The 20,318-nt window shown below is 39.1% G+C and overlaps 1 protein-coding gene across 1 annotated transcript in view; it reads right to left on the reverse strand.

The window, feature by feature from the left end:
- Positions 1-328: 328 nt before the first annotated feature.
- LOC149244942 (protein Dr1 homolog) overlaps positions 329-20,318 on the reverse strand; it is a 134,174-nt gene continuing 114,184 nt past the window's right edge. The window contains exons 5-6 of the mRNA XM_089457627.1: positions 779-847; positions 329-641 (exon numbers count right to left, since the gene is read on the reverse strand). Coding sequence (XP_089313753.1) covers positions 453-641; positions 779-847 — 258 coding nt within the window. The 3' untranslated portion in view covers positions 329-452. The remainder of the gene's footprint in view (positions 642-778; positions 848-20,318) is intronic.

Below are 20,318 nucleotides of genomic sequence, written 5' to 3' on the forward strand. Positions count from 1 at the left end.
CATGCAAAGCAAGTCCACTATGGATGAGAAATTACAATTTGAAGAAACACAAGACAGTCTAGGGAAATTCTACATGAAGCAGCACTCAACAGGCTTATCACATAGGTGCAATATAGTATCAATTACATGTAAATGATCAAAACCCAAAAGTGACAAGACGAAAAAAATAGATCAATTAGCAGGTTCAAATAAAATAATTTACTGAAAAGGCTAAAATTTGGCATTGCAGTTGCCGATAAAATAGTTTACCGAGACAATAAAGGCACAAAAGAATGGATAACAAATTAAAAGAAAAGAACAGAATAAGGAAAATGCTGCTTTGCCAATCTCCAGAAAATAAGATTTATTTGTATTGCTGATAAATTTAACTATCGGATGATGACATTTATACAACTAATCAAAAATATTATAAATGATCCTCATATGAAGATATGAAAAAAAATCAATATTAATCACTCTGATTGTGACTGTGATTGTGATTGCGATTGGGATTGGGATTGATATTGCCCAGGAAAATTGTTATTTCCACTATTCATGCGTGCACGAGCCTCTGCAAACATTCTCTGCTGTTCAAGTAAAGCTTCCTCTTCTGTCATTTCCAATCTGTTTTTACTCCATCTAGTTCCTGCTCTTGGACAATCCTATCCCATGCATTTCCAGAGTTTAGAAAGTAAGGACTACCTAAGATTCTTTGCAAGTCACATTAGATCTGAATAAACCATGTAAAAATGCGTTAAGGTTTAAGATTTCACAAATATTGCAAACAGAAATAGCATACCCAATTCTCAATCCTGTGTTGCTCATAAGCAGCTTTAACCTCCCTAATATAGCTCCCAAAGCCAAGAATCTGAAAGTAAATATATACATGAATTTCAGAGAGGGAGAAACAAGGAAAGAGTTTGACTAAAAGATGAAACAAACTTCTCAGCAAAAACCAGCTCTTGGATAATCAATGCTTAATAGATGATCACAACTCGATTAGTAAAATTCAGAATTGAGACTAATTTCTTAACAAAATGCTTCCTTGATATAGTTTTCTCATTGTGTGTCTTGCAACGGACTTGGTGCTAGGCTATGAGTTACATAATGCTATAGTGATGTTGTGACATTAATGTGTTATGTCAGAAACTAGGGAAACCACTGCAATAGGCAGTTGAGTATGGTGCATTGTCTTTGTACCATTATAATTAGATTGATGTACCACACTACTACGAGGGAGTGGAGTTGTCACCCTTTTCTGGGAAAAGCTGGGAAAACTAGGGCAAGGAGAAAGGTGAGAGCAAGAGGCAAACAGACCACTATGTTAACTAAATTAAAAAAGTTAATTATGTGAGGCCTAGCACTGTAGATTATTTGTTTATTGTCAAGTTCTCTTAGGTCTTTGCAACATAACATGGATAAACCAGAGAAATTATCAAAGGAGCTAACAACCAACTATATTGTTAATTAGCCCCTTTCCCGTCATTAAGCTAATTACTACTTGCAAGAAAAGAAAGAAAATTCAAATGATATAGGGCAGAGAGAAAGAGATAGAGAGAGAGAGAAATGCAGAAATCCTAGCTACCATTCACTTTAATTCAAACAGCGAACAACAGACTTAAATCGATTATCTCTTTCACTTATGATGAGAAAGCAAACAGGGAAGGCCCAAGGGTTTATTTACCACCCTAGGAAAATGGAAGTTCTTAACTAGGTATTGATAGTAAATGAATGAAAGAGGAAGGCTACATGGACAAGGGACACAGAACAAACAGAAGGGAGACAAGGATATATACCTGAAACATCTTGATTTCTTCGTACAAAACAAACTTGGATATACTATCTCCAAAAAATATGCAACGAAATGAAGCACACAGGCTATTAACCATATATAAACATAAAACCTTGAAGGCATATATGGTGACTCAAGCACCCTCAATCACAAGCTATATGCTAGAACATCCCTTAAGTGGTTTGCTGGAAGATCAAGATGTAAGAATGGGATGAAGTTGATGACAACCTAGAGCAACCAGCCAGTCCAACAAGAGAAGACCAAGCAAATGGAGAAGAAAGACCTATTCGAGAAGCCTCTAGTCACTGCAGCATTGTGGAAACGGTATACTTACGAAGACCAAGCTGTTGAAGTTTGTAGCTATGGTCGGTCTTTGTATTAATGTATTTATCATTGATGTATTTGTAAAGCATGATCTTCATGCTAATTTGTAAAATCAAATTATTTTTATTTACTAAAAGTCAAATTTAAATTTTATTTGGAGCCCCAATGTCCAAGTCTGTTAAGTCCCTATACTACTAGTGTAGCCCCTTATTATTATTAGTGCAACCCCCTTATTGTATTGTTGTGCCCATGTAGCCCCCATATTGTTATTATTGTGCCCCATAGAATCCAACTACTGTTATTGTTGTGCCCTTACAATATTATTGTTATGTAGGCTCTGATTATATTGTGATCTCTTAGACTCCTATATATAGAGAGGAGGTCTTGTCATTTGTATCATCTAAGAATTGTTCATTTGTGTAATGTAAAGGAGGTTTCCCCCTCGAAGAGACTAATTTTGAAGTCGTTGATCTATCTCTTCTTCTATTTTGTGAGTTGGTTGCATAACATTTGGAATCAGGGCTTTGGATTCTAGGGTTTCACTACTGCAAACAGGTCAACGTAGCATTTTCTCTATAACTTTTTTTCTGAGAAAGTTCAGAAGCTGAAATTTTTATCACGAGGAGCCAAACTCCTGATGAACTTCGTGTAAAAATTTCAGATCTTGGTTCGCTATATTTTCGAAGATATGATCCAATGAAGTTAGAGTGTTTGCATGATCCAGAATTTCGTCTCAAATAGGTGACCTTGGGAAAATTGTCATATCTTCCTCCGCAAGCATCAGATTTAAATTTCTTAAAAAGTGGTCGAAAGAGAATAGTGTATAGTATCTTGTGTATCGTTTTCAGGGTCGAAGGTCGAAATAGTAACATGTGGCACGCTGTACAAGTTCACTCTACTGAACCAGTCTATAATCAGGTCATCGTGGGAGATTGGACATAACTTTATCTTGAAGAATCCAAATTTGGTCTGACTTGCGGCATTGGAAAGAAGACTTAGAGGGCTACCATAGGACCGAATTTCAGACTTTGGAGATCTGAATTTATAGAGATACAACATATTCAACATCAAGCTCCTACAAAGCAAGAAAAAAGGTGTGTATTTTTTTAAAATTTGCATAAGTTTTGTTTGAAAAATTAGTTTGAAGTGATTCGAGGGGCATAATGAAGCATAAATATCATTGTTTGATTCGAAAATGACTCGAAGCAAGAAAATGGAAACACCTAGTAAGCAACCAGAAAGCTCTACTATGACACATGAAGAAGAGGAAGAAATGCAACATGATATATCAAAATTACGAGAGTGGAATAGATGAACTCAGCTATTCAAAAAAAACATTTTTTATTATTATTGAATAGATAGATGATGATACAATTTGTGGGAGGCCCCTGGCTTTATACTGCCTTGGGTGCCTCTTGGTGAATGGGCGTGATCTTTGATCATGCCCTTTGCCTAATAACTATTAATTACAATTAAGTAATTTTTATATATCATTGCCTTCCTCCCCAAAAATGCTTTGTCCTCAAAGCATACGTAACGACGGATGTTGTTGACGAAATGATTCAGTCACACAAGAAACTTCTTGATATCGTCGAAATGTCCAGTAATCTTACTCTTGAGATCAACTAAAAGTCCCCCAAGAAGCTTCTTGATATCGTCGGAATGTCCGGTAACCTTACTCTCGAGACCAACTAATTTTTTGTTAAAATCATCGGAATGCCTAGTAATCCTATTCTCAAGATCAATCATTTTTTTGTTGAAATCGGTTATTGTCATTGACGACATTGAACGGGTTTGTGGGGGTGTATATTTGTCCGCCAGTTTAAGCTTTCTTCCTTAATTTGAACCTAACATATATATATATATATATTACAACTATATACATTAATAAAAATAAAAAATAAAATATTGAATTGGCCGAAATAGTTGTATTCGAGCAAGCAATTGAGCCACGGAAGGTAGTCGACATGTACAAGTGTGGGTCACAACTATTGAACGGGACGCGGCAGGCAGTGAGACAGCACGGCGGTGTATGGACAACAAACGGAGCAACAGATTGGATGAGTCGGAAAAAGAGTAGCGAGCAAGAGGTGTCAGGGAGAGGTGTCACCACGTGGAGGAATGCACGATTGTCGGCCAGGAACAGCAGAACAATGGAGGAATGAAACGACTGTAGGAATAGCGGAACGACGCAACAATAAAATGGTGACAGGGGCAGCTGACGAAGGGCGGAAGAAGCGGACGGGTCGATGGGCAGAAGGCGTGGTGAATGGGTGGATGAGGAGCGGAAACAACGGAACGATGCAAGGGAACAGTGGAACAGGGTTGTGCAGCAAGGACGCGCTCCGAAGACCGATCTCGCTCCGATACCAAATGGAATAGATGAACTCAGCTATTCAGCAAAAACATATTTTATTATTATTAAATAGATAAATGATGATACTCATACAATTTGTGTGAGGCCCGTGGCTTTATACTGCCTTGGGTGCCTCTTGGTGAATGGGCATGATCTTTGATCATGCCCTTTGCCTAATAACTATTAATTATAATTAACTAATTTTTATATAACAGAGACCAAGTGCAACAAATTTCACTCGCGCAAAGAGTAACCAAAAATGAAATGGAAGCTACGATGGATGGTTTAAAGAATGGTTTAAAAGCAGACATGGAAAGTTTGAAAGAAGACTTGACAAAATTGTACAAGGAATGCTTCCTAATGGCGAAAAAGTATCAGATGAAACTCATGATGAGAACAAAAGGAATGTTAATCATGATTTCATAGACTCTAACTTTGGATTGAAGACCCACCATATTCCAAAGATCAATGTGAGGAAGTTTGATGGCAAGGATCCTGTAACATGGATACTACAAATAGAGCAATATTTCGATCTCCATAATGTGCAACACACAAAAGGTACACACTGCATCTTTATATTTAAAATCGAATCAGTTTGTATGGTATCGACGACTTTGTTCTCATAAACCACTTGTCACTTGGTCAATTTTTACAGAGGAAATGATAACACATTATGAGGATTCAAAGAGAAACACCTTCTTTAGTCAATTGATAAATCTCAAACAAAAGGGTTCAATGGCAGAGCACATTGAGGACTTCCAAAAATTGAATATCAGGGTAAATGATATTCTAGAGGAGCATAGGATTGATGTCTTCATAGGAACTTTAAAGGATAACATCCAACATGATGTTTGCCTTTGGGAACCTCATTCATTGGAGAAGGCATTCAAGGTGGCCAGAAAAGTGGAAAGCAAATTTATGGCAACACGGAAGTCTACCACTCACAGCTATAAAGACGAAAGTGTTGTTGCTCCTAGCCTTCCACAACCTACAAGGTTGACACCACAACAATTGGAGGAGAAAAGAGCAAAAAGGCTTTGGTACAGTTGTGATAGAAAATACACTAAAGGTCATAAGTGTGCTGAGAAGAAATTATTTTACATAGATTGTGAAGAGGATGAAAAAAAGGATCAAGAAATGTCAAAATAAGAGGATATACACCAGGAACCAACCCCAGAGAAATGCATTGGCAGGAATTACCACTCCTCAAACTCTCACGATAGAAGGACATATCAAGAAGAAAAAGGTGATAGTATTGATTGATTCGGGTAGTACCCATTATTTTATTCATTGTAAGATATCCAAGGAATTGAATTGCTTCCTATATCCAGCACCAGAGTGTCAAGTAATGGTTGCAAATAGAGAAACTATACATTGCTCTAGAAAGTGTCATAATATCAAGCTATCCATGGGTGAATATGTATTGAATAGTCCAATGCTTTCCATTCCAATGGGTGGTGTTAATGTTTTACTAAGAGTCCAATGGTTACAATCTTTGAGGATGATAGCTTTTAATTTTCAAGAACTTTTCTTGAAACTTTTTTGGGAGGGAAAGGAAGTTGAATTAAGAGGTATCGCAGGGAAATCAAGAAAGATAATCAGCGCTAATGACATGGCAAAGCTTCTAAAGAAAGAACAACGAGGCGTAATTGCACAATTATGCTCACTAGATGTTCAAACATCGAAACCATCTATTTCTCCAGATCTCCAAAAAGTTTTGGACAATCATTCCAAGGTATTTGAAACTCCCAAAGGTCTCCCACCTATTTGTGATCATGATCATGCTATTCATTTGATTCCAGAAAGTGTTCCCCCAGACATCAGGCCTTACAGATATCTGTGTGCCCTAAAGAGTGAAATTAAACGTATGGTTGCAGAAATGCTAGAGGCTGGTATAATTCAACCTAGTCAAAGTTGTTTCTCTACTCCAATAGTATTGGTGCACAAGAAGGATGGATCATGGCACATGTGTCCAGATTATAGGGAGCTCCACAAGCTCACTATTAAAGATAAATTTCCCATTCCTGTTATTGATGAATTGTTAGATGAATTACATGGAGCAATTTACTTCACCACGTTGGATCTTCGTTCAAGATATCATCAAATTAGATGAAGAACGAAGAGATTCTAAAAACAGCATTCAGAACTCACGAGGGTCATTATGAATTTTTGGTCATGCCTTTTGGCCTTCAACATTTCAAGTTTTGATGAATTGTATTTTCAAACCCTTCCTTAGGAAATTTGTGTTAGTATTTTTTTATGATATACTAATCTACAGCAAGTCTTGGAAGGATCACGTTCAACATGTTGACAAGGTGCTCAAACTATTCGAGCATAAACAATTATATGCAAAAACCTCTAAATGTTTCTTTGGAGTACAGGAGGTGGAATATTTGGGTCATATTGTATCTCATGAGAGTGTTAAGGTAGACCCTAACAAAAAAAAGTCATTAAGGAATGGAAAATCCCCACAACCATAAAGCATATTCGAGGATTTCTCAGGTTGACAAGGTATTATCACAAGTTTATTAAGAATTATGGGAGAATAGCGGCACCTCTAACATCATTATTGAAGAAAGATGCATTTTCTTGGAATCTAGAAACAACTAAGGCCTTTGAACATCTTAAAGAGGCAATGTGCCAAGCACCGGTCTTAGCTATGCCAGACTTCACAAAAACCTTTATTGTGGAATGTGATGCCTTAGGAAATGGAATTGGCGTTGTTTTAATGCAAGAAGGAAGACCCGTTTTTTTTGAAAGTCGTCCAATCAAAGGAAAGTATTTACACAAACCTATTTATGAGAAGGAAATGTTGGCAATACTACATGCACTAAAGCAATGGCAACCTTACCTAATGGGAAAACACTCTAAGGTAAAAATGTTGAAATTTGAAGACTAAAATGTTTCCTGCAATCCCAACCCGGTTTTAATTTCACCTTATCACTCCCATTCAGTTAAATGCCCTTTCTCGTAAATATACATTCAACATATAGAATTCTAGAAATGAAATTTTCAGATTAAAACACATGGCACTGTCAACGCATGCTGAAAATAGAGATAGACATAAACAGAGCAGCAACACACACAAAAATACACACAGATTTTTTGTCAACTTAGACCCAGGCAAAACCGCTTCAATCTTCTCTGGGGAAACCCTGTTAGAGAGCTCTTCAAATTTATTTATCTTTCAAGTTCAGGGAAAATACATTTGCAAACAACACAAAACAGCAAAATACGACTTATCTCTTTAGCCCAAAACTCCTTGAAAATTGTGACCACTTTGCCTCGATTTCCATGCCCGCTTGAAGCTGAAAATATGTATTGTATGAATACGACTGCACAAACTGTACTGTACAGATTTTTTTCTCAAAAAATAATTTTTTTTCAAAAACTTCTCTCGAACAGCGTGCAGCTCACAACGTTAAATGTCGTTCGTATTGTACCTTTTTTTGTCTTTTATGCCTTGATTTCCATGCCTAACTTTGCCCAAAAATCACTCCTTCAATTCGCTGCAACAAATTTCTCCTTCAGAACTTTTCTCCAGCTCTCAGCCTCCTTTCTCTAATCTGCTCATGAAGAATGAATGCAGTCTCTCTTTTCTTTTCCTCCTTTTGTTTCCCTAAACGGCTTTTGGGCAACCCTAAGATCTAATGGCTCAAATTCATTTAGATCAAGGGATGAGAATAAATATGCATTTAATTCTCACTTTCTATTTTTTAACTCACCCATTAAATTAAGTAACCACATTGTACTTCATGTCTAAAGTCACTTTCACTTTATAAAGTCACACTTAGGAAAAGACTTATTTTGGACACTTTTTCCTAGGTAGAGACTAACCCATGGGAAACCACTTGTCTAAGGTACTTTAAAAATCAAACACTCCCTCTTACCGAGGAAAGTGTTTCTCACCACACCCATCTTGTCCCTAAAATGGACATACTTGCCTCTTGGCAAGGACTTCGTGAGAACATTGACCACCTGCTCATCTGTTGATATATACTCTAGCTTCACTGCCCCCTTCTAAACATAGTCCCTGATGAAATGATATCTGATGTCAATGTGTTTTCACCTGTCATGAAACACTGGATTCTCCGTGAGTTTAATGCAACTCTGATTATCACAGTGAATAGTCGTCGATCTCAACCCCTGATCAAATAGGCCATACAACAATTTGCGAAGCCAAATGGCCTCACAACTAGCCTGGCTAGTAGCCATATACTCAGCCTCAGAAGGGCTCAAAGCAACTGACTTTTTCTTTCGACTGAACCATGACACAACTGTTGAACCCAATCCGAAGCAACACCCTGAAGTGCTTTTCCTGTCAAAAGCAAACCCTACCCAATCTGAATCTGTGTAACCTGCAAACGTCACTCCATCTCCCCGCCTATAGTCTAGACCATAATCAACAGTCCCCTACACGTAGCGAAGAATGTGCTTTGCAGCTACCCAGTGCACCCTCCTAGGTTCAACCATGACTAGCTAAGTGTGTTCACTGCAAAGCATATATCTGGCCTAGCGTTGACCAAATACATCAAGGACCCAATAAGTTGCCTATACAATGTGGCATCCACCAAACTAGAATCTGAAGCATGGACCTTTGTTAGGCCCCTATACTACTAGTGTAACCCCTTATTGTTATTAGTATAACCCACTTATTATATTGATGTACCCCTTCCAATTGGTGATCAGAGGTGTAGACATGAGTCTACAGTCTGCCATGTGAAATCTGCTCAACACATCCACAGCATACTGCCCCTGCCCCAAAAAGATATGCCCCTCCTCCTGCCACACCTCAAGCCCCAAAAAGTAATGTATCAGCCCAATGTCCTTCATCTCGAACTCCATAGCAAGATCCTCCTTGCAACCACTAATCAATCTCTTTGCCCTAGTAGTGAACAAGTCATCAAATTTCAACAAAAACCAGATCATGATAGTCTTAAATACTTTTTGGAACAAAGATAATCTTCAAAAGAGCAGCAAAAATGGGTCACAAAGATGTTGGGTTATGACTTTGAAATCGTCTACAAAAAAGGGAAGCAAAATCTTGTCACAGATGTACTCTCAAGAAAGGATGAGGATGTGGAAGGATTTCTTTGTGCCATTTCTATTATCCAACCATATTGGATAACCGAAACAAGGGATGAATGGAAGAATGATGAAGAAGTGTGGACGCTCATTCAAAAGTTGCAGCAAGATCCCAGTATATCTGATACATTTAGCTGAAAAAATGATTCATTATGGTACAAAGATCGCTTATAGCTTTGTCAGAATTCCCAACTCAAACAAAGGATTCTTTTGGAATTCCACACCTCTCCCTTAGGAGAGCACTCGAGATTTTTAAAAACTTACCACAGGGTTAAGAAGGAATTTTTTTGGAAAGGCCTTAAAATCTGATGTTCAAAAGTTTGTGGCAGAATGTTTGGTTTGCCAACAAAATAAAGTTGAGACAATTAAGACCCCGGGTCTGTTACAACCTTTAGCCATTCCAAGTCAACGTTGGGAGGAGGTTTCAATGGATTTTATCACAGGTTTACCCAAGTCCAAAGGAAAGAGTGTCATCATGGTGGTAGTTGATAGACTTACCAAGTATGCACATTTTTGTGCATTATCTCATCCATTTAAAGCCAGTATAGTTGCTACTGCATTTATGGAAACAATTCAAAAGCTACATGGAAACCCAAAGATTATTGTAAGCGACAGAGATCCCATTTTCACTAGAAATTTTTGGATGGAATTATTTTCTTGTCTGGGTACTCAATTAGCTCATAGCTCATCTTATCATCCTCAATCTAAAGGACAAACGGAGATAGTGAACAAATGTTTGGAAGGATATCTTCATTACTTTGTATTTGATAAACAAACACAATGGGTCAAGTGGTCACCTTCGGCTGAATGGTGGTATAACACTACCTTCCATACTGCAGCAAAAATGACTCATTTATGGCACTTTATAAATATCATCCACCATCCATCACATCATCTTTAAGAGAAAATTCTAAGGTTCAAGCAATGGAAGATCACATCGAGCATCAACAAGTTCTCCAACTCTTAAAGGATAACCTTGCTTTGGCGCAGAATCGAATGAAACAATAGGAAAATCAACATCGCAACGAAAGAAGTTTTGGTGTAGGCAAATGGGTATTTTTACGACTACAAACATACAAACAAATGTCCCTCAAGCAAGCTAAGAAGGATAATAAATTATCACCAAAGTACTATGGTCCTTACAAGGTTGCAAAAGATTGGTACTATGGCATACAAATTGGAGCTTCATGCATCTTCCTGAGTACACCCAGTTTTCCATGTTTCATGCTTAAAGAAGGTTATAGGTGACAACCTCTCAGTTCAAACAATATTGCCGGAACTTGACGAGGAAGGAAAAATCATATTGGAACTTGAAGCAGTCACAGAAACAAGAACCCGACAGCTACAAAATCAATCAATTTCAAAGTATCTCATCAAGTGGAAGAACTTACCCGCTGAAGATTCCACATGGGAGGATGAGAATTTTATACAGAAACATCCAGAACTACTCAAGCGTTGAGAACAACACTTTTTTGAAGGAGAGGGGCATGTTAGGTCCCTATACTACTAGTGTAACCCCTTATTGTTATTAGTGCAACCCCCTTATTGTATTGTTGTGCCCATGTAATCCCCATATTGTTATTATTGTGCCCCATAGAAGCCCACATTGTTATTTTTGTGCCCTTACAATATTATTGTTATGTAGGGTTTGATTATATTGTGACCCCTTAGACTCCTATATATAGAAAGGAGGTCTTGTCATTTGTATCATCCAAGAATTGTTCATTTGTGTAATGTAAAAGAGGTTGCCCCCTCGAAAAGGCTAATTTTGAAGTCGTTGATCTATCTCTTATTCTATTTTGTGAGCTGGTTGCATAACAAAGTCAGCCTTCTACCCTACAAGTTGGCTCAGCCACTGTTGGCACCCATTCGACCCATGGATTCACTATATATTAAAGGCATTCGTCCTCCTCTCGAAGCACAATTCGTTCTGAGCATCAAGCATATTATGTTAAATTTGGACAACTACGTCCAAACTCCATGTTCTGATGCTCAGATTAAGAGGCTAATATTTTTGTTGGATTCCTCTTTCTGAGAGGTGTAAAATCCATATAAAAATAGTCTTAATCCGATGAGCAGAACTTATATTTTGAATTTATTATTCTTAATAAATTATATGTGCAAAGGTCAGCCAGTTTTGTAATGTAGGCTCACATGCCCAACAGATGTGTCACACACCCTCATTGATGGATATATATATATATACAAGAAAAGTTGGAGAGAATTTGATCACAACACAACTCACATCTTCCTCTCTCATCCTTAAAAGTACGAGCTACCTGGAGGACGAATTTCAGCCACACGTGGGAAGGACGAAGAGGATTTTTCTGCTGCTAGGGTTTCTGCTGCTAGGGTTTCGCAGAAGTTTGACCAGCGTTGACTTTGGTCAACGCTTGGTCCAAACAAGCTGAAAACTTGTGGGAGGTTCGATTTTTGAAGGCCATACTACCTGGCACAAAAATCGAGGTCAAAGGGTTGACCGTTTTGCTGCTGCGTTGACTTTTTAGCTTGCTGCCCCTGCGTTGACTTTTCAAGACAGCGTTGACTTTTGTAGAACTGACTTGGGTTGACTCATCTACTGGTTGGAGGGTTGTTGTGACACATGCTGGGCTGGCTGACCAAAGGAGACTTTGCTGGTTGAAGCATCCTGTTGACCGCCGAAACAAACACATACATTTTTCTTGTTTCTGATTTGTCTTCTGTAAGATCTGCTTATATGTTCTATCTGCATTTTGCTTATCTACTTGTATGATTGCTGTGAGAAAAGTGAAATTGCTCTTAGCATAGAACATCTACAAAACTTTACATGGTATCGGAGCTGAGGTGAAGACAAACTCTATCTATAGCAATCATCATCGAAGGAAATGGATTCCTCTAAGCTTGAATTCAGGGAGAATGACAAGCTGACTGGAAGTGATGACTTCCATGCCTGGAAGATGTTATTAGATCTCAAATTAGAAGATCATGATCTCCTAGATCATGTGACAGGGAAGATTCAAGAACCTCCATCAAATGCCTCTGCTGCTGTTAAACACAAATATAAGAAGGGAGAAATCAGAGCAAAACTGCTGATCAGGGAATCCATAAATAAGAGTCTGGCTGCCTACATATCTGAACTAGGCACATCCAAGGAGATGTATGACAAACTGATACTTATGTTCCGAGTAAACAATGTGAACCAAGTGCTATTCCTCAAGAACAAGTTGAAGAATATGAAGAAGGGCCGAGACGAGTCTATTCAAACCTTCTTTATGAAGTTGACCGAAACCAAGAACAATCTGCTAGCTATTGGGGAGACAATAGCTGATCGTGAGATGGTTCTCACCGCACTTGGAGGACTTCCATATGAATGGCAAGTATTCACAACTACCATTCTCAACAATAATACCATCCCTAACTTTGATGAGCTTCTGTCTAGATGTATGCAAGAAGAAACAAGGATGAAGGAATTTGATAATGAAAGAAATGCTGCCTATGTTGCTCATTTCCGAAAGAAGAACTCTGGTGGTTCCAAGGACAAAGGAAGGACTAAGACTCAAAAGAAGAAGGGAAAATGTTTCACCTGCCATAGGACTGGACACTATGCTAGAGAATGCCCCTTCCAGAAGAATTCTCCCGATAGTGACGACATCAACAACAACCGAAGGAATGGGAATCAAAGAAATGACAAATCCAAAGGAAAGAGGAAGGCTCACTTTGAAGGAAACCATCCACCTTCTAAAAGGACCAGAAATACCAGGTATGAGGAGTCTAATGTTGTTGATAAAAGAAATGAGTATATTCTAATATCTGCTCTCTCAGCTGCATCTCCGCCCGACACTATGGATGTCTGGCTAATCGATAGTGGTGCCTCAAGACACATCACCGAATTCAAGGAAGCACTTTCTGACATGGTTGAAAGGGATACTAATCTAGAAATTACCCTTGGGGATAATGCCACTTATCCTGTGAAAGGGACCGGGACTGTGACCCTCCACTTGTCTCAAGGACAAGTCCTCCATCTACAAGATGTACTCTATGTACCCAAATTGAAGAAGAACCTTGTGTCTGTATCTGCCATGGAAGACAAAGGATTCAATGTAACTTTCTCTGATGGAAAGGTACTCATGTGGAAGAAGAGCTTCAAGGAAGCTATCTCAATTGGTTTTAGAGTTGGTACACTCTACCAGGTTGGAGGGAGTCCGTTGGGAGCTATGACTTGTGATACTATCCGTCAAACCGAACTATGGCACCGAAGATTTGGACACCTTCATTACAAGGCTCTTCCCGAAGCAAGGAAGGTGGTGACAGGGATGCCTGATTTTGGAAATAATCATAAAGGTGTATGTAAGGGCTGTGCTGAAGGAAAACATACAAGGGGACCTTTCCCCTCAAGTGTCACAAAGACATCTGAGATATTGCAACTGGTCCATTCTGATCTTTCCGGTATGTTGCCTGTAACATCCCTGGGGGGATGTTCTTACTATATGACATTTACTGATGACTTCTCTCGCAAAACCTGGATATACTTCTTGAAGAAGAAGGATGAGGCTTTCATGTGGTTCCGTACCTTCAAAGCCTTGGTGGAAAATATGACCGGAAAGAAGATCAAGATTTTGAGGACTGACAATGGCACTGAATATGAGTCAAATGAGTTCAAAGACTTTTGCAGAGAAGCTGGCATTAAGAGGGAGACTACCACTGCATATACTCCTGAGCAGAATGGTGTTGCTGAACGCAAGAATAGGACTATTGTGGAAGCTGCCCGTGCCATGCTATGTGACCAGGGTCTTCCAAAGTTTCTGTGGGGAGAAGCTGCAAATACTGCTGTGTACATTCAAAACTGATGCCCTCATTCCGCTTTGGTCTCCAAAACTCCCGAAGAGGTTTTCTCTGGTAAGAAACCTGATGTCTCACATTTTAGAATTTTTGGATGTCCTGTCTATTTTCATGTGCCGAAAGAAAAGAGAAGTAAGCTGGATGCTACTGGGAAGAAAGGAATGTTTGTGGGCTACAGTGAGACTTCTAAGGCATATAGAGTCTATGTACCTGGTCAAAGGGAAGTAGAGATAAGCCATGATGTCACTTTTGACGAAGATGCTTCCCTGAAGAAAGTAGTAGATCTTCCTAGATCTGAAGAAAACCATGAAGAAAGACCTGGAAATCTGGAAGAACCCCAGGATGAGACTATGCCTGATGTTGAAGAGCCAATGGACCCTATTGATCCTTCCCCTTCTCTAGGAAAGAGGCCATCATGGCTCAGGGACACCCTCGAAGATGCTGAGGGTCATGCTGCCCCAAGGGGAACATTCCGAGAAAGCAAGAAGCCGTGTAGATACCAAGGGTATCTAGCTGCCATGAGTACTATTATACAATCTGAACCTGGATCTTTTGAAGAAGCCATCAAGCATCAAGTCTGGAAGGATGCTATGCATGAAGAATATGAGGCTATTATGAAGAATGATGTCTGGGATGTGGTCCCGAGACCGAAGGACAAATCTGTTGTCACCGCTAAATGGCTCTACAAGATTAAACATGGATCTGATGGGAGTGCTGAAAAGTTTAAGGCAAGATTTGTTGCTCGTGGCTTCTCTCAAAAGGAAGGAATTGACTATGACGATATATTTGCACCTGTGGCTCGATATACCACCATCCGATCCATCATAGCCCTTGCTGCTACGCAAGGATGGAGTCTTCATCAGATGGATGTCAAGACTGCTTTTCTGCATGGTGCAATAAAGGAAGAGGTGTATGTAGAACAACCTCTGGGATTTGAAGTTCAAGATCGAGACACTTATGTCTGCAGGTTGAAGAAAGCCCTCTATGGGTTAAAGCAAGCACCCAGAGCTTGGTATGAGAGGATGGATAGTTACTTGATGAAGCTGGGCTTCACTCGAAGCAATGCTGATCCAAACCTTTACTTTAAGGTTGAGGAAGGAAAGCCTCTCATTCTAGTGCTGTATGTGGACGACCTCTTCCTGACAGGTGATGACCCTCTCATTCATCAATGTAAGAGGGAGCTTGCTGCTGAGTTCGAGATGAAAGACCTAGGACTGATGCACTATTTCCTAGGCCTGGAGGTCTGGCAGAGACCTGGAGAGATTTTCCTTTCTCAAGGAAAGTATATTGTGAAGCTTCTGGAAAGATTTGGGATGGTGGACTGTAAGTCCGTGACGACACCAATGGAACTCAACTTTAAGAAGTTGAGTGGCAGCGCTGCAGGGCCTATCTTGGCCAATCCTACTGAGTATCGTCAACTCATAGGAGCTTTGATGTTCTTAGTGAACACCCGTCCGGACATATGTTTTGCAGTGAATACTTTGAGTCAACAGATGGTTGAGCCTCATCATTTTCACTGGGTTGGTGCCAAGAATCTTTTGAGATATCTTCGGGGCACGATAAACCATGGGCTGAGATACACTGCCGGGAGTGTGATACTTCGGGGATATACTGATGCCGATTGGGCTGGCAGTGTGGTGGATCGTAAGAGCACATCTGGATGCTGTTTCAATCTTGGTTCTGCTTCGATCTCATGGATGAGCAGGAAGCAGAAGTCGGTGGCTTTGAGCACCGCGGAGGCCGAATACATTGCTGCTAGTATGGCCTGTTGTGAAGCAGTTCGGTTGAGGAAGCTCTTTAGTGAGCTGTTCCAACATGTGCTAGATACCACTGTAATACTCTGTGATAATCAGAGTGGGATTCGTATGACTGAGAATCCTATGTTCCACGACCGATCCAAGCATATTGATATCAGGTACCACTTTATCCGGGATATGGTACAGCGAGGCGCCGTAAGGCTCGATCATATAGGAACTGATGAGCAGGTCGCGGATATTCTCACTAAGCCCCTGGGGAAGGTCAAGTTCCTAACCTTCCGTGAGAGTCTTGGTGTCGTGGAAAGACCCTATGATGTGGGTCCTGTTGGACGATGAGCTCTGGGAGCTCTGGGGGGCTTTGGGGATAGCTTCTCGGAGCTATAAGCACTCATAATGCTTCTGCCCCACCCTTGTGATTATTGAGCTGGTTCGCCACTCATTTAATCTGTGCCCCGTATGCATCCTACCCATTGAGTTCAGGGCTCATGGGAAGTACCTCTCATTTGGCCAATGAGGTGTGGAAAAGCTAGAGACTATTAGCAAAGACTGATGGACGCATCAGAGATTGCCGTACTCTCTATCTAGGATGGCATGGTCCAACCACTTGATCTGGGATCAAGATTTGTGAGGTCTGGGACCTCTGGACTGATTATGTCAGTCGGGGAATGATGTCTTTGTGACTGACCCACTTCTGTTCTGAAATAAAGAAGCCACCAAAGCAAGTTTCGGCGAGATGACTCACGATGTTAATTGCACTAATAGATGGAGTTCTCCCTAGTTGAGAGGGAGTGTTAAATTTGGACAACTAGGTCCAAACTCCATGTTCTGATGCTCAGATTAAGAGGCTAATATTTTTGTTGGATTCCTCTTTCTGAGAGGTGTAAAATCCATATAAAAATAGTCTTAATCCGATGAGCAAAACTTATATTTTGAATTTATTATTCTTAATAAATTATATGTGCAAAGGTCAGCCAGTTTTGTAATGTAGGCTCACATGCCCAATAGATGTGTCACACACCCTCATTGATGGATATATATATATATATACAGGAAAAGTTGGAGAGAATTTGATCACAACACAACTCACATCTTCCTCTCTCATCCTTAAAAGTACGAGCTACCTGGAGGACGAATTTCAGCCACACGTGGGAAGGACGAAGAGGATTTTTCTGCTGCTAGGGTTTCGCAGAAGTTTGACCAGCGTTGACTTTGGTCAACGCTTGGTCCAAACAAGCTGAAAACTTGTGGGAGGTTCGATTTTTGAAGGCCATACTACCTGGCACAAAAATCGAGGTCAAAGGGTTGACCGTTTTGCTGCTGCGTTGACTTTTTAGCTTGCTGCCCCTGCGTTGACTTTTCAGGACAGCGTTGACTTTTGTAGAACTGACTTGGGTTGACTCATCTACTGGTTGGAGGGTTGTTGTGACACATGCTGGGCTGGCTGACCAAAGGAGACTTTGCTGGTTGAAGCATCCTGTTGACCGCCGAAACAAACACATACATTTTTCTTGTTTCTGATTTGTCTTCTGTAAGATCTGCTTATATGTTCTATCTGCATTTTGCTTATCTACTTGTATGATTGCTGTGAGAAAAGTGAAATTGCTCTTAGCATAGAACATCTACAAAACTTTACATGTAGCCATACGAAGCAAGTCAAGGAGCAGATCAAGGCAAGTCGAAGGGTTGCATTTCTCTGTGACATATCTCTTGAAAAGGCAGAGATTTTCTGCCATATACCTCTGAGCAAAGAAGCCGAAATTCTGTGGAATAAGGAGCCCAATCATCTGTGACTTAATTCTGTGCAAAGAGGCTGAAACACTTCTGTGAAGAGGCCAAATTTCGTGAAACCATGAGGCCGAAAATTCTGTGATCATCTCTGTGATAGAGGGCCGAAGGTCTGTGGTAGGTCAGACTTCTATTGGTTATCTTTGTCCAATAAGGGCAACATCTTCTGTCTCTGTGGTTACAATCACGGTTGACTTGTACACTTGGTGGATGCTCTTACTGGTTAGTTTTTCCATAGCTTTGACTTTGATATCTCTCGTTGAATTGGTTCTCTAAGGAAAAAGATTTGCTGGGCTTTTTCCCCCACGTGGGTTTTCCCAGGGTAAAATGTTGTGTTTTTATGTGGCTGTCTCTTTATGAACCTTGTGGCATTTTGTTTTTACTGTTGAGCTCCTCTGGATAATTACTCTATGATGAAAAAACACAACAAAATGAATTCACTTAAGTCATAAGAAGTAATTATTTGTCTGGAGGATGCCCCAAAAAATCAACATGGTATCAGAGCTTATGGTTGAAAGAGCAGCCTTGAAGTTAAGGCCTCATTAGGCCTTGAAATGAATCCTTTCAAGTCTTAGTTAAATTTGTATGCTAGACCGAAGTTTCTCAAGAGAACAAAGCTGTTACTGGATCAAAGATCTCAGTTCTAATCTTTGTGCCACGCTTAAGGACATATTGCATAGACTGAAATTCTCATAAAATCACAGCATCGAAAATCTCAGAGAGGCAGATCTAAGCCTGTCTGAGATTCTTGAAGAGCGAAATCCAGTCCGAGTTCTCTGTGGAGTGAAGTCTGTGATCAAGTCCAAATCAGACCGAATTTTTGGCTCCTAATAAAGACTTTGACTGAACTGTGAAGAGGCACCTTGTGTACACTTCCATGACAGTTGTTCTTGGCATCTTGTGGTTATCTTGAAGTGACATCCTGCTGCATTGAAGACAGAGAAATCTCTTGGATGACTTCAGAAGATCCGAACTGCCTAAGTCAAAGGAAGTTTAAAAATCCTCCCTGTTCGAAGATCTGAAGTATTAAGAACCAAAAGTCAATATAGGACGAATCTGAGAGGAAATCCGAAATATGTCTTTTAATAACTGAAGTTCATTTTAAGAAGGATAAGATTGGTGAAGACCTATGTTACCGGATCCGGCTCAGGCAAGTGGAGTATTGCCGGATCCACGGATCTGAACCGGATCCGGATACGGATACTCCCAAATACGCTTAAAATACGTATATTTTTAAAAACGCGGGTTTTGGAAACGGCAAGCAGATTTTGGATACGGATCCGGACTGTGGCTGCCGGAAGCGGTGATAGGTGGCCGAAAAAGTTAAAACGCAGATATTTTCTAGGTTAAACGGTAAACCCAGATCCGGCTTATATATTTTCTAGGTTAAAAACTGCATTATGGTTTTGATAAACGGTAAACCCAGATCCGGCTTATATATATATATCGGTTTAAACCATTTCGTATATGTTATATTATCGGTTTAATAACACTGAACAGTTATAATATATATTATATATTAATATAATAGTTATATATATTATTTAATATTTATATATATATATATATCGGTTTAAACCATTTCGTATATGTTATATTATGTTTAATAACACTGAACAGTTATAATATATATTATATATTAATAACGCTGAACAGTTATAATATATATTATATATTAATATAACAGTTATATATATTATTTAATATTTATATATATATATGTTATATTATATATAATATAATTATATATGTTATAACTTATAACTTATATAACATAATAAATTATAATAACAGTTAATAGTTATATTAATATTTAATATATGTTATTCAAATTTTTCAAATGTATTTAAAATTTAAATTTACTTTTTTTTTAATGTATTTAATTTTACAATTTAATTTTTAATTGTTTATGGATAATCATAATATTAATATATTATAACTTGACTTTTGCCATCAGATATTATGAATCATGATATTATGAATCAGATGGCAACCATTTCAATGTTTTAATCTTCATATTTATGATTTTATCATTCAATGTTCTAAAAATGTTTGATGGTTTCATGGAGTATTTGATTTTTTAGCTTTAAGGTGTTTTTTAAAAGTTTAAATATAAAAATATATATATATATTGTACGTGACGTATCCTTGCCGTATCCGGATCTTAGATTTTCAAAAAACTAGCGGATCCGGATCCGGATCCGGATCCGTATCCGTATCCTGGTAACTTAGGTGAAGACTCTAAACTTTTGCGGGCAAGGCTTGCTACAATCTAAGAATGATGCCTCCTAGAACCTTTGGAATGTGAGATGCTTTATATGAAGATATTGAGGACAGTTATGACCAGTATGGTGTATTTAAGTATGATATGAGCTGTGTATAAAGGGTTGAAAAGTCTGGGAGGAAGCCCTGACAGTTTCTC

This window comes from Pinus tabuliformis, chromosome 7 (genome assembly GCF_031772625.1).
Source record: "Pinus tabuliformis cultivar Carrire ecotype Pingquan chromosome 7, CPIR1, whole genome shotgun sequence".
Taxonomy (NCBI): domain Eukaryota; kingdom Viridiplantae; phylum Streptophyta; class Pinopsida; order Pinales; family Pinaceae; genus Pinus; species Pinus tabuliformis.